We start from the raw sequence: 14681 nt of genomic DNA, 5'->3' as shown, positions 1-14681 counted from the left end.
CATCTCCACACATCTCACATCACATCTCCACACAGCTCGCATCACATCTCCACACAGCTCGCATCACATCTCCACACATCTCCCATCACATCTCCACACAGCTCAGATTCTCGTGATTACATAAGAGACCAAACAGCAGACTGACGCCTACATACTACACTCATACACAAGTGTCAAGCTGTGACACAGTCTCACACACACACACACACACACACACACACACACACACACACACACACACTTCATCCATTAAAAAACACATCTAAACACGATGATGTATACCCGACTCTCTGGTCTTGCGGCAGCGCGCCGTGATTCTCACATTAGTTTGATCACCTAACAGCGTTATCTTCATCACCATCCTCTCTTTCTCTTGCTACAAAGCCTGAGGTGCCTGCTGAGCTCAGCCCGTATTAATGCTTTCAATCAATTCCAGCACCATTACGACGGCTCATCTGACCTCACGCCGCTCAGAGACCGTCGCAGGAGCGGCTTTTTATTCCGAAAAAGAGAGCGATCAAATTACAGCTCTGCATCACGGCTGCTGTTTCACACTTTAAATTTGTTATTGATTGCTCATTTTTCCAACAAGTTAGCAAATGACTGAACACACACACACACACACACACACACACACACACAGAGAAAAAAACTATGACTACTGATCAAATATTAACCCCTTGAATAAACTCCCAATCTTTATTTGATCAGCTTCGCTTTAATTACTGAATAATTGAATAGTAAGTGGCGAATGTGCACGGCTAATCGTTTTCTGTATAATTAACATCCCCTTAACGCACTCAGAAAGACTCAGAAACACTGAGCATGTTAAATGGTAGAGGAAGAAGCGGTAACACGAAAGTAACACGTCGATTCTTCTGTATATTTTGTTATACAGTTTTCTGCGAGAACAGCAACAACTTTAAACCCCACAAATTTGGCTTAATGTAATAAAATGGCTTCCGTTATTCAGCAGCAAACAGAAAACAAGCATGAAATTGAATTACTTCTATTACGGTGCTGTGATAGTTAGTTGAGACGACGAGGACGACTCGACACACGGTACACGGTTAACGCGGAATAACTAACACTAATTCACAAGTCGGGGGTCACGGTGGCTTAGTGGTTAGCACGTTCGCCTCACACCTCCAGGGTTGGGGGTTCGATTCCCGCATCCACCTTGTGTGTGTTTAGTTTGCATGTTCTCCCCGTGCCTCGGGGGTTTCCTCCGGGTACTCCGGTTTCCTCCACCGGTCCAAAGACATGCATGGTAGGTTGATTGGCATCTCTGGAAAATTGTCCGTAGTGTGTGAGTGTGTGAGTGAATGAGTGTGTGTGTGTGTGTGCCCTGTGATGGGTTGGCACTCCGTCCAGGGTGTATCCTGCCTTGATGCCCGATGACGCCTGAGATAGGCACAGGCTCCCCGTGACCCGAGGTAGTTCGGATAAGCGGTAGAAGATGAGTGAGTGAGAGTAATTCACAAGTCAACAAACACGTCGCTTTAAACATGATGACATGCGAACGGAGCGTCTTCCCGTGTTGCTATGGACACGTGACCATCTTGACGACGTGACGTGACGTGACATACGGCTAAGTACTGTGACCCATACTCAGAATTCATTCTCTGCATTTAACCCATCCAAAGTGCACACACACACCAATGAACACACACACACTGTGAACACACACCCGGAGCAGTGGGCAGCCATATATGCTGCAGCGCCTGGGGAGCAGTTGGGGGGGGTTCGGTGCCTTGCTCAAGGGCACCTCAGGCGTGGCCGGCCCAAGACTTGAACCTACAACCTTAGCGTTAGGAGTCAGGCTCTCTAACCATCTCTAACCATTAGGCCACGACTCCCCCCCAATTCTCACGTCAGTTAGCTCAGGCCACCTGACACGGCTATGATCCTCTCTTTCTTTCACTACAAACCTGAAGTGTTAGCTGAGCTCAGCCTGAGTTGATTTGTTCGATCGATTCAGCTCCTCGTCTGACCTCGCGTAGATGTACACGTTAACTGGAACGTCTTTCTGAAAAGACAGCAATCAGAGCACAGAATCATCGCTGCTGTTCTGCAGACTCCAAATTTTTTTTCCTTCTTCATCTCTTTTCCTTTTTCATCTCACACATCAAACGAGTGGAAATTAACCACCGTCGCTCCAAACAGGACACACACTTTCTCCACAGGCTGAAATGTCAGAAACATAGCGGAGAGCCTTTTGCTCAGCTGAGTGAAAAACCTCCAGTCTACTTCAAGGAAGTTTGGCTTTTGATCAGCGACTACAATAAGCTGTGTGCCCGGCTTTAATCATGACGCTTTTCTGCAGGGAACGTGAGGAAAGGTCTACAGAGCGGGAAGGAAGACAAACAAATCTAAATCAGTAGACACGCAACGGAAATCGACGGGTCGGACATTTTCAACAAAAGTATAAACAGCTGAATTATTTTAGCTCAGTAAGTCTGATAAAAACAGGATACGCAGAATTTCAGTTGCTGAAGATAACAGCTTTAGATCTGAGCTGCTTATGAAGAAGCACTTGGAGCATCACAGAGAGCAGAAATGGGTTCGATATCACCATTTAGTTTGAAGATACAAACATTCATTCATTCATTCATCTTCTACCGCTTATCCGAACTACCTCGGGTCACGGGGAGCCTGTGCCTATCTCAGGCGTCATCGGGCATCAAGGCAGGATACACCCTGGACGGAATGCCAACCCATCACAGGGCACACACACACTCTCTCATTCACTCACACACTCACACACTAGGGACAATTTTCCAGAGATGCCAATCAACCTACCATGCATGTCTTTGGACCGGGGGAGGAAACCGGAGTACCCGGAGGAAACCCCCAAGGCACGGGGAGAAAATGCAAACTCCACACACACAAGGTGGAGGCGGGAATCGAACCCCCAACCCTGGAGGTGTGAGGCAAACGTGCTAGATACAAACATTTGTGTTGGAAAAAATGTTTGTATCTTCAAATGGGTGTCACCCCTGTTTTCATAGCTCCGCCCCACACATACATTCGTAACCCAGGCAACTATTATGGCGGAACCTGCTGGGGCAGCTGGCCGAGGGGATATTTTTATCAATAAATGATCTCAATGAGTAATACTATGGTAATACAAATGTGTTTTTGTACCGTGAAAGGTTTAGCTCCGTTTCATGTGGAAAATGACGTTCAACACCTAGAACCCGAGGCAGAGGTAATGGCAGGTCTCCGCCATGTCATTATTTAAATCGCTTTCTGCTAATGTCAGATATGCGCACTGAACACTCTCTCTGCCACATATTGACAAGACACGCCCCTTTCTGCTCATTGGCTACACGTTTGTTTTGTTTGTCGGCCCGACTCGGTTTTCTGAACCATTTTTCCAACATCGTGCATCACCCCACCTTTAACCCTACTGTGGAGCGAGACATGACAAAGACGTTCAGTCAACAAAATCGTCACGACTGTCGTATAACAAGTTCGGATCGATTAACGAACGACGTCATACTTGTGTAACTTTTAGGAAGCGAACCTCATTAAAACCGTCGTACACGTCTCTGTGAGCGAGCTGTTACTATAGAAACAATAAGACTTTATGTACCTAGAACCTGAGTGAAACATTAGCTGTTCTGACCGTCTGTGTTATATTTATTTTTCCACCCGGAGGATACGGGATCTTCATTTCCACTTATCTGCCTCATTTCAAAGAGCAGCACTAATCCGGTTTGGTTATTATTGCGCCGCTCTGCGTTCTGGCTTCGGTTTAATAGGACGTCCAGCAGAGTGATAAAGTGTAGGCTGAGATCGAGTCGTTCACTGGAGACGATTACAGACATGGTGCAATAGTATTTCACAGCACTTACTGTTCTGGTAATAAACGCAGGAAATTAATACGCAATTACGTTCAGGATCGTTATGTGTGAATAAATTGCTGGAAATACAGAAGGAAAAACCCAGAATTCTTCCTCTACAGTCTGCTGATCCACCCACTGTATAATCCACCTGTTGCTGTGAATGTTTTTTTGTTGCACACTACTGACAAATATATATACACTATATGACCAAAAGTTTGTGCACCCCTGACCATTACACCCACTGAACATTTCACTCCAGATTTATTCTCCGTGTGTTTGCTGTAATCAGCAGCTCCACTCTTCCCTTCTGTGATTCAGCTACAAAGAGCATCAGTGAGATCAGATTCTGATGTCGGGATGTTGAGGAGACTCCAGTTCACAGTTCATCCCGAAGGTGTTCAGTGGGATCGAGACAGAATCGGGACGCTCGAGTCACTCCAGCCTTCACCTCCACACCATGGATCCCAAATTGTATTGTTCTTTCCTTTCAGCTATGATAAAAACACGTTTCTTTCTATTAGTTGCCTGGGTTACATATGTATGTGTGGGTGGAGCTATCGATACAGGGGTGGGGCCCATTTGGGTTAGGGGCGTGTTTGTGAAAGGCAGTTGTATTGTTACAGGACACTGATGAATTCCTTACAGATGTTTGATACTTTCAGTGAGAAGGATGTCTGTGATGGTGCATACATACTGCAGACCCTTCAGAAATCGCTCTAGTGCTGGACTCCATCACGGCAGACCGAATAAGACGTCTGAATCCTCACGACGTCATCACTCCAGTTTACAAGCTGTAATTATGTACTGTTACGTACTGTTATAAGTGTGTTTTCTCTTCTTGTGTCGTAACTGTGCAGAAAACGGAGATTCAGGAGAACAGGTTGGAAAACACTGGAGGACCTCAGTCACGTTCTCGCTCTCACTCGGTCACGTTATCGAAGCATATAATTAGACATTCTGGGATCCCAAAAGACATTTTCAATCTACAAATCATTATTACGGAAACACACACACACACACACACAGTGTTTAATCAGAGTAGATAAGAACTGTAATTAACTCTGCATTCCATTACGCACGGCAGCAAAGATCAACAAGGTAAAGAAACGAAGACGGGAAAAGAAACAGAAATTCTGACTTAAAGGTGGGGTCTCCGATGTTTGAAAGCCAATGTTGACATTTAAAATCACCAAAACAAACACGCCCCTAACCCAAATGGGTCCCACCCCTGTATCGATAGCTCCGCCCACACATACATACGTAACCCAGGCAACTAATGGAAAGAAACGTGTCTTTATCATAGCTGAAGGGAAGAACAATACGATTGCAGATAAACAAACAAACAAAAATGACACACAAGCATAATCATGTAAAGGACAAAGGCATATATTAGTTCTGTGTAACAAAGCAAAACCAACGTTACTCACCTATCGAGAAGGAAAAAAACAACCAACAGTGTTTAGCTCAGGAGTTATTGACTCAGGAAACTCCAATCTGTGAATATGTGACCAACTTCCTGCTCCTTCAGTTCTCTCCAGCGCTGGAAAGCTGATCCTATATTAACACGTCCTACTTCTTACCTTATCGTAAGACTTTCTTCACTTTCTTTCTTTGTTTTTATCCTCCATGTCAATGTTAAAACCGCTTGCTGCTAATGTCACATATGCGCACTGAACACTCTCTCCGCCCATATTGACAAGACACGCCCCTTTCTGCTCACTGGCTACACGTTTGTTTTGTTTTTTGTTTTGTTTGTCGTCCCGACTGTGTAACAATAAGCCGAGACCACAGGCATGGAGAGAACTGTGCGTTAATCGTTGTATCGTATCCTGAAGCCGTTACGTCGTGGAAATCGTTTCACCCGAATCATCTCCCTTTAGAAAATTTGGCATTGTTTTTTATTTTATTTAGTAAACGGTAAACGTATTCATTGTCCATGTGACGGAACACGAGACCTTACAGAACGGTTTCGAATATCTGTTACACCACAAGTCTTATCTTGAACGTGCATTTCACCTAATGAATAGTAATGAACATGAAATGCGTCTGCTTATGAATATTAATGAATAGAGGACGGTTCGAAAATAAATTTACACCTTCTGACCAATCAGGATCCAGGATCTGTCAGCGCTGTGCTACAGTACGTGGCTATAGATGTAGATATAGAGTAATAAAATCACCCAGCAGTTTGGTTTGGTCTGTTCTACCTGAATGAATAGCATGAGGCTTATTTTGTGCTTAACACAATGAGATCACCCCTTTCCTTTTCTGTTTGCTCTGGAGAAGCGACTGCTGAAAACGAGGTTTCTGCTATTAATTCTGCTGTTATTTTGTATCTCCATGAAAGCATCTGGACTTCTTTTGGCTGGACTACATAATGACATGACAGAGAAAAAGCCACAAAATGGATTTAGATTATTAATAATTGAGGAGTTAGCATGGTTGGGCTGTAATAGCTTAACCATTAAACATGTTGAGTCACTATAACCTTCTCTCTACCTCCTTATTTATTTATTTATTTATTTATTTTCCCCCACTGAGAGACTTTCTGAAGTCTATAATATTACAATTATCCATTTTTAAGAAACAAAAGCCCAAATCCTGAGCGTCCTGAGGCAGCAGCAACGATTCTACGAGGCTTCATTAATTATGGAGTCTCAAAAGACGTTGCAGACGGATAATTTCTTAATGGCTGATTAATTACAACATACAAAGCTTTTTGCTTCTTCTTCGTCTTTTTCTTTTTTTTTCTTTCTCTCAATTTGACGTCATTGTAAAATCACGTATGATTCATCCGACCACGCGCGCGTTTATCTCTTCATTTGGGATCTCGTTAAATCAGGGCCTTATTGTTAATGGAAGAATTCAACCTCGGGGGGATGGGGGGGGGAGAGCAAGCTGCAAAACACAGAAAACACACTGTATGATTAGGACATCTGGAGGACGTTTGCTGAAAAGAACGACGTTTAAGATGCAAATGACTTCATTTGGCGCTCTGACCGAACGCTAGGTACCGGTTACGCTCTGACAGGACTCCAGAGCATTATGTTGTCACGGTGACAGTAACAGTGCTGTGTGTGTGTGTGTGTGTGCGTGAGGAAAAATGTCCCGTTTGCAAAACTTGGCATACGTGTAAAGAATAAATATAAAAACAAATCGTGAAAAAAAAAAAATCACAAATGAAAATGCTTTATTAATTGAAAAATGTCCAAAAGTTCAAAACTGTGCGAGAAATGAATCACAAATCATGAATCATGTGTGGAATAAATTTTATGTGTTAAATTTTATAAAGACATTCAATACATAATATAATAATAATAATAATGTGAAGGGTAAAAAAAAAACTAACTCTCGTGTAAAACCACATGTGAGTCTGAGTTCCGTGTCACATTTCTGTAAGGTTTGGAATGTCAATCAAGGAGGGGGGGTAATTAGAAATATTAGGCCATGCCCACCTGGGCAGATCTGTTTATTGGTGTTTATGTACCATTTGACTTATTTGTCTTCAGATCGTGGAATTAAATGACTAAAAGCAGATATTGGAGATGAGTAGAAACAACACAGTGAATTTAGTGGCGTTGTTCATTCTGATGCTCCTAATGAGCTGCTAATTGGGAGCTTAGTTTGTTGTGGTGTGGTTAAAAACACCCAGGATAATAATTAGATCTGGAATGGTGACTTTCACATCACTTCATTTGCTCAAATTGCCCAGCAAGCTGTTGCTGAGCTTCGCGTGTGCCTGCTGGCTTCCTGTGAGCGTTGTAGAGGAGACGGTCTGCGTTCCTGCTTCCTGCTTCAACAGGAATATCTACAAAAAATATTGTTCCAGACTTCATCTGAATTTTAGCAGAAACACTGATTCTCTGGAACGTCCTTTTATATCCTCTTTTTCCCTAATTCACTTCTCACCCACCAGTCAGCGTTCCCCATCATACAGTACGACGGCTACCAACCGGGACGGGTGAAGACTAACACGTGCTTCCTCAAAGCCACATGCCCATGCCCACGAGGCTGGTGGACCGACAGGAGAGAGATTGTGTGCCATCCTTCTCACACAGAAAGCATGACCACTTGTCGGGATTCGGGAGCTGAACGCTTGTCCATATTCCGCAGGATATGCAGTATATAAAATACGGTTTTTCTACTCGTTTTTACACAAGCGACCTGCAAACCGTGACTGATTTGGATAAAACTAACATCTCCGATGTATTAATTACATTCCTAGATTTTATTCTAGTCCTGAAACAGACAGCCTTCATAATCATTTGCCCACGTGCCACTGCACAAACTGGAGCTCACCACCACCAACTGCCTAGCCTCCTGTTGTGCACCCAGCAGCCCTTTACTGTATGTCGTACACAAAGACATATCTGGTATCTCGAGAGCTTTGTTTTTACATGGTTTTTGACGTTCCCGATGAAACCGCCTTTTTTCTTGGTACCAGACGGTCAGATGGAAGAAGAGCAAGGCTTTAAGTGATGTTCAAAGTCCTGAAACATTGCAGCTGCTCTTTGTTGGATGTCTCTATTGTTGTGAGAAGGAAGAACTATAATTTTGGAAGAAGTGCAATTTTGGTGCAATTTGCCCCATTAGCGGTGAAGAAGCAGGCTGACTGTAAAATGTGTTATGCTTTCATACACTGATTGCTTAGCTTCTGCTGGCGGTATTTGCTCACTGACCAAAATTGATGCTGTTTGCCATGAGTGAGTCTGAGATCCACCATTACCACCAAGTCCGTGTAGAGTATCTATCAGCACATGTGAATTTGTGCCTCACGTACTCTCCTTAAAACTAGAGAAATGATCACACAGAGCAAAGCTATTAGCAAGTAAAGGTGACAACGATCTGAAGAAATCAATATGGGAGATTAGCGGCAGTCGAGCGGATACCGAAGATTTCTCTTATGTGTAAATCTGTTTCAATTTGTCCTTTAGTGAAAGCGATGGGACTTTTAAAACAAGCTCTTGATTACATGCTCGGAATTCTCCTGGGATGTGTGAGGCAGCGCTCGATGCACTGTCTTGTACAAGTAATCGAAAGTATTAAGCGTTTAATAAGCTGCTGAGGTGTGAAGCTCGTGTTCTTCGTCACTCATAAAATCACCGCCGGCGGAGGAAGGAAACGGTTGCGTCGTGATCGTTTAGTTTACCCAATTTGCCAGCTGTCGCGTGTAGCCGTCCCTACCGAGCGGCACACGAACACGATCCGTTGGCTTCCAAACCCAAAACAAATCACGAGACGCTGTGGCGTGACAGGATCAGGGAGAAAGACCAGAAACTGCGATAACAGAGAAAGCAACGGCTCAAAATTCCTCTGTTGCTGCTGTGGAAGTTTGATCATCGGCTGTTGGATATGTTTATGAAAAATATTGCTGTAATGATGATGGACCATTATTGCAAATTGAGGTCATTAGAAACAGATATTACATATTCAGGATCTCTTAAGGGTTTTCTAATTATTGTGATTTTTATGATGCGACTCATTTTGATTTTACATCATCCTTCATTTTCGTGTCTTCATCCTTTACATTATGTTTAATCGGTTTTGCATATAATTTGTATATCGTCGCTGTCAGACGGAATCCTCGTATCTCCAAAACCGTTATTTTTCAGGAAATTAAAAAAACGCCGTACCTTATCTGCAGTGCACAGGGTTTAGTCCGCGTTGCAGTGGATTGTCTTGCGCTAAATTCCTGTCCTCAGACGAGCACCAGAACTAGCGGGGGTCAAGATTTTTTTTTCTTTGAGCCCAGTGTTTTGAAGACATTTACCTCAGAAGACGTGTTGATTCGTTGCGACTCTTCTTGAGGAGAAATATGCCGTGAAGCTCTCCCGCGGAGTGAGGAAGAGGTGGACAGTTGAAGTGTCCAATGGAGTTATGAGATTTGCGCTCAAGCTATTTTCAAGACTTTAGATTGGTTAATAACTTGTAAAAATAACAGACCCACGTGGGGACTGACCAATAGCATCGATATGTGAAAAAATAGGAAATTGACCAAATTTGGACATACGAGGTTTCCGCCCGACAGCGACGATATATTACAGTATATTAGTATTGTTGTTATGGTCATTGTTATTATGAATCTCTTACAGACATGCAGGCGACGTTCATCGTGCTGCTGCCCGTCAGCGTGATCGTCCTTTTCATCGGAGGGATGATGGGCGTCATGAGCATCCTGGCTCGAGCACATCGTCTTCTTCTGGCCACCGGATTGCTTCTCCTCAGCGGCAGTGAGCTTCCTAAGTGGTGCTCTACACTCACAGCTCAATTAAAAAAACCACACAAACCAGGAATCGATGCCTCGACAGAACTGTCCTGGTGATTTAAAGGATAAAAACGATAAATGTTAAAAAGTCTACATTTACATTATTTAGCAGACACCCTTATCCAGAGTGACTTACAACTGAGCAATTGAGGATTAAGGGCCTTGCTCAGGGGCCCAGCAGTGGCAGCTTGGTCCTGGGGTACGAACCCATGACCTTCTGATCAGTAATCCAACACCTTAAGCACTGAGCTACCACATCCCACAGTCTACATGCTCTTTTTAAAACGGCAGGTTTTTGTGATGTAATCAAGGAAACTAATCTGAACCATTTTAGGGGAAAATAAAAATCAGTACTTGCTTTAGATGTGAACGTTAGTTTTTATCCTTCTGTAGGTCTGATCATACTTGGGGCATTTCGTGGGGGTCTGATCGGAGACACGGTGATATTTTGACATGGATTTTGTGCGGTCTGGTTGGTTATAGTGGAACACTGGGGCATTTTTAGGACATGATTGTGGTCGGATTCATTATGGAGGTATTATGGGATGTATTCGGGGCCATAACTGCAATTTGATTGTTTACAGGGGGCATTTTGGGAAACATTTTCGGAGCGTAAGTGATTGAAGTCTGATCGATTAAAACGGTATTACGGGACTTATTTTGGGCCGTAAACTCGTGGGGCTCGTTATAGTGGTGCTTCGGGACAGACTCTGGGCCATAACTGTGGTCTGACAGACTACACCGGTATTTTGGTCCGTAGCTTTGGGTGCGATTAAGTTAAAGTAATAACAGGGACATAACAGTGATCTGATATTGTATATTGAGACATTTTCAGGATGCACATAATGTATCTCAATATTAGTTTTCCTGACGTCCTGAACTCCAGGATGTATCAAAAAATTTCATCAATTTAAACAGTTGATACCAAAGTGCTTCATCTCCATAATACTCCCTTATTTCAGTGAGCAATAAAGGAAATGATGCTGTTATATCACTCGCTCAACTCATATCTCATATATCATCTAATTCTGTCTCAGCTCTAGTAGCAAACACTCCAAATCTATTCCCACATTTAATAATCATTTTCTTCTTCTTTTTTTTTTCTAGCTGTGATTACGTTAACGGGCATCTGTGTCTACGTGGCCTACTCTGCAGCCGTCTTCCAAGAGGCTGTGTGTAAATCTGGACGTAAGATTCTGGAAGACATTGACATCTATTTTGGCTGGTCACTGGCCTTCGCTGCCATTTCCTTCATTACTGAGCTCATCACAGCCATCACGTTTCTGCTCACTTCAGCACGCTTGGGCCAACTCATGCGCCAAGACCAGGACAGGTGCTTAGAAGAATAAAATGCACGTAGAGGACGTAAAGTACGTGTCCGGCTTGTTGGGTACAGCCTTTATGTAAGTGCGTAAGTAAATCTTTTATATGAGTAGAACTGAAGAGTATAAAGCTGTATAGAGCTGACAGGGACGAAGGTTCGAGTTCTCTGAGAACGGCTGTGATTGTTCTGTCAAGACGATGGAGAGAGAGAGAGAGAGAGAGAGAGAGAGAGAGAGATGTGGCAGCAGATTGCTGTGGAGAATAACCACATTGTTGTACTGTAAAGTAATCAAATCAAATTTGCTAAAAAAAAGTCTCTGCAATGTCACTTCATAAAATTTCAGGCTAATTACTGACACAGAACTTGCGGCTGATTCGAGTTTTTGGTGCCTCCTAGTGTTTCTGCATTTTTACAGATTTATAATGATTGGAATAAATAAATGGTATTAATACAAAGTGAGTCCATGTTTAAAAATCCAGCCAAATGATCGAATTAATAATATTTAAAACTGCCGGTTTTCATCGGGAAACCTGCGCCGCTTCGTTCCTGCGTCGATCCGTCCGTATGAAGACGCGCTGTTAGAAAATACTGCTTATTAAATGTTATCTTATGTTATATCCATGTACTGGGAATCATTTCAGCATCACAATACTGTGTATACTGTGTTCTGGGAAAATATTTACAGTGCTGATAGATTACATTGTGTTAAAGACTTTACCTCATCTGGTTAGTCTGATTAGTTCTTATGTCTTATTAGCTTTAATTTGTCATTTTAGGTTAAAGGTGGGGTCTCCGATGTTTGAAAGACAATGTTGACAATCGAAATCACCAAAACAAACACGCCCCTAACCCAAATTTGTCCCACCCCTGTATCGATAGCTCCGCCCACACATACATACGTAACCCAGGTAACTAATAGAAAGAAACGTGTCTATCATAGCTGAAGTGAAGAACAATACGATTGTAGATAAACAAACAAGCAAAAATGACACACAAGCATAATCATGTAAAGGACAAAGGCATATATTAGTTCTGTGTAACAAAGCAAAACCAACGTTACTCACCTATCGAGAAGGAAAAAAGCGCCTCGGCGTCTTAAGTAAAGTTGGTCACATATTCACAGATTGGAGTTTCCCGAGTCAATAACTCCTGAGCTAAACACTGTTACTACACAAAACACGGTTGTAGCTGCGTCTCTACATTACTACGATAGAAAAGAGGTGTTATTTGTGTAGTAACAGCGTTTAGCTCAGGAGTTATTGACTCAGGAAACTCCAATCTGTGAATATGTGACCAACTTCCTGCTCCTTCAGTTCTCTCCAGCGCTGGAAAGCTGATCCTATATTAACACGTCCTACTTCTTACCTTATCGTAAGTCTTTCTTCTCTTTCTTTCTTTGTTTTTATCCTCCATGTCAATGTTAAAACCGCTTTCTGCTAATGTCACACATGCGAACTGAACACTCTCTCCGCCCATATTGACAAGACACGCCCCTTTCTGCTCATTGGCTACACGTTAGTATTGATTTTTGTTTTGTTTGTCGGCCCGACGCAGTTTTCTGAAGCATTTCTCAAACATCGGAGACCCCACCTTTAAGATTAAAAAAATAATAAATGATCGGATTTTTATGTGTAACTTGATATAACGTGTTTGTTTGTGAAATGAAACGGAAAACATTTTTATCTGGTTTGTTTGTGAGGATTTTGACAATAAAAGAATTAATCAGTACACAATTGTGTATAAATGTTTTTCTTACAAATACAAATGTACTTGTTACAGATCAAATCCAATACAGATTGGAGCTATTTTGCTAAACTAAAGGTTCATGACCGATGTCACTTGTTACGAGCTCTGAGCCCTCTGCATGTGTAGGCCTTTGTTCTGTCCTGCTTCTTCCACCGTCTTTCCAAGACGTCACTGTGCTCTCACACAAACCGGCTTTAAATATAAACGATAAGATTTTTAATCAGGATGTAGCTCGAGCTACATGACACAACGACACGATATGGTCTTTACTCCAGCAGCTGTCAGCTGTCCACGTTGATGCCGAACGCTGGATGTGATGGAAGGCGGATCAGGAAGAGGAGCAGCTCCTTGGAGAATCTATTCTCTGATTACTGCAGTAATTAATAGCGTCGAGTCACGATGAGTCAAACACGACAAAATCTTTTAAACTCATGACCGACAAATTGTAAATCCGTTTACGGGCTTTTACAGGAAGCCATCTGCTGGGATATTTTGGGCTTTATTCAGAGGTGTTATCCTGAATGAATCGACATCTATTACAGCGTCGTAGTTTATAATAACACGAAATAAGCAGCAGAAAGTACGGAAACGTGAGACGCCACTGATCAGATATCAGGTGGATCAGACAAAACCTACTGTATTTTAGATAAATCGACATATTGATTGACTGGAACTGGAAAAGAAATGTATTTTTGGAACTGGGAAAGTTTACATATGAAGAGATTTTTTTGGGAGGGATTAATTTTTATTAGATATACACGTGAGTTTATTAGTAACACGTGCTTTTGTGTAAAAGTGCTGAACTCTGTACTACAAAAAAAACAAAAAAAAAAAAGCTGGGGATCTCAGGTTTCTGTATCATTAGAAAAGAAATTCTGGTATTTTACCATCTCTAATTTTTACACCCCTCCTAAATATTTGAGAAAGTTTTATATATATATATAATTATTTACATGTTGTTTTTTTTTTACTTCTGCTTTTATGCTTTAAACGTGGTTATTTCAAAGCTTTGCTTAATAAAGTGCCATAAAGCAGGTGTATGAATGAAGGAGAGGAGAATTAGTGACAATGTAAGAGCGCCATCTAACGGTGACTAGCGGCACTGAGAGTAAAGATTCCCCTAATGTTCACAATTGTTGAATACTTACAGCAGTTTGTCCTCAGCATACATGATGTGTTTAGTATCAGTCGTATATTCTGGATAATAAACACTAAAACACACTAGATATGATGACTATGATTGTCCACATTTATAGGCATGAATTTGATCCAGATTTTAAGACTTATTTTATCTCATGAAGAAAAAAATGAATTTCCTTAAAATCATAGAATTATGACATTACGGTTTTATTACAGTTGTCAGCAGGTAATATGATGATATAATACAGAAACTGTGACATCACAGTATGATTTTCTGCCATATTGGGCATGACATGATCTTACATTACATTTATTATTATTATTATTATTATTATTATTATTATTATTATTAATA

General features: G+C 41.9%; 1 protein-coding gene across 1 annotated transcript in view; it reads left to right on the top strand.

Annotated features, from left to right (window-relative positions):
* LOC132860670 (transmembrane protein 114) overlaps window positions 1-12553 on the top strand; it is an 18592-nt gene extending 6039 nt beyond the window's left edge. The window contains exons 4-5 of the mRNA XM_060891929.1: window positions 9944-10081; window positions 11224-12553. Coding sequence (XP_060747912.1) covers window positions 9944-10081; window positions 11224-11465 — 380 coding nt within the window. The 3' untranslated portion in view covers window positions 11466-12553. The remainder of the gene's footprint in view (window positions 1-9943; window positions 10082-11223) is intronic.
* Window positions 12554-14681: the final 2128 nt, after the last annotated feature.

Source organism: Tachysurus vachellii, chromosome 18, assembly GCF_030014155.1.
Source record: "Tachysurus vachellii isolate PV-2020 chromosome 18, HZAU_Pvac_v1, whole genome shotgun sequence".
Lineage (NCBI taxonomy): Eukaryota > Metazoa > Chordata > Actinopteri > Siluriformes > Bagridae > Tachysurus > Tachysurus vachellii.
Note: the sequence above shows the minus strand (reverse complement) of the source record. Positions and strands in the feature narration are given on the sequence as shown.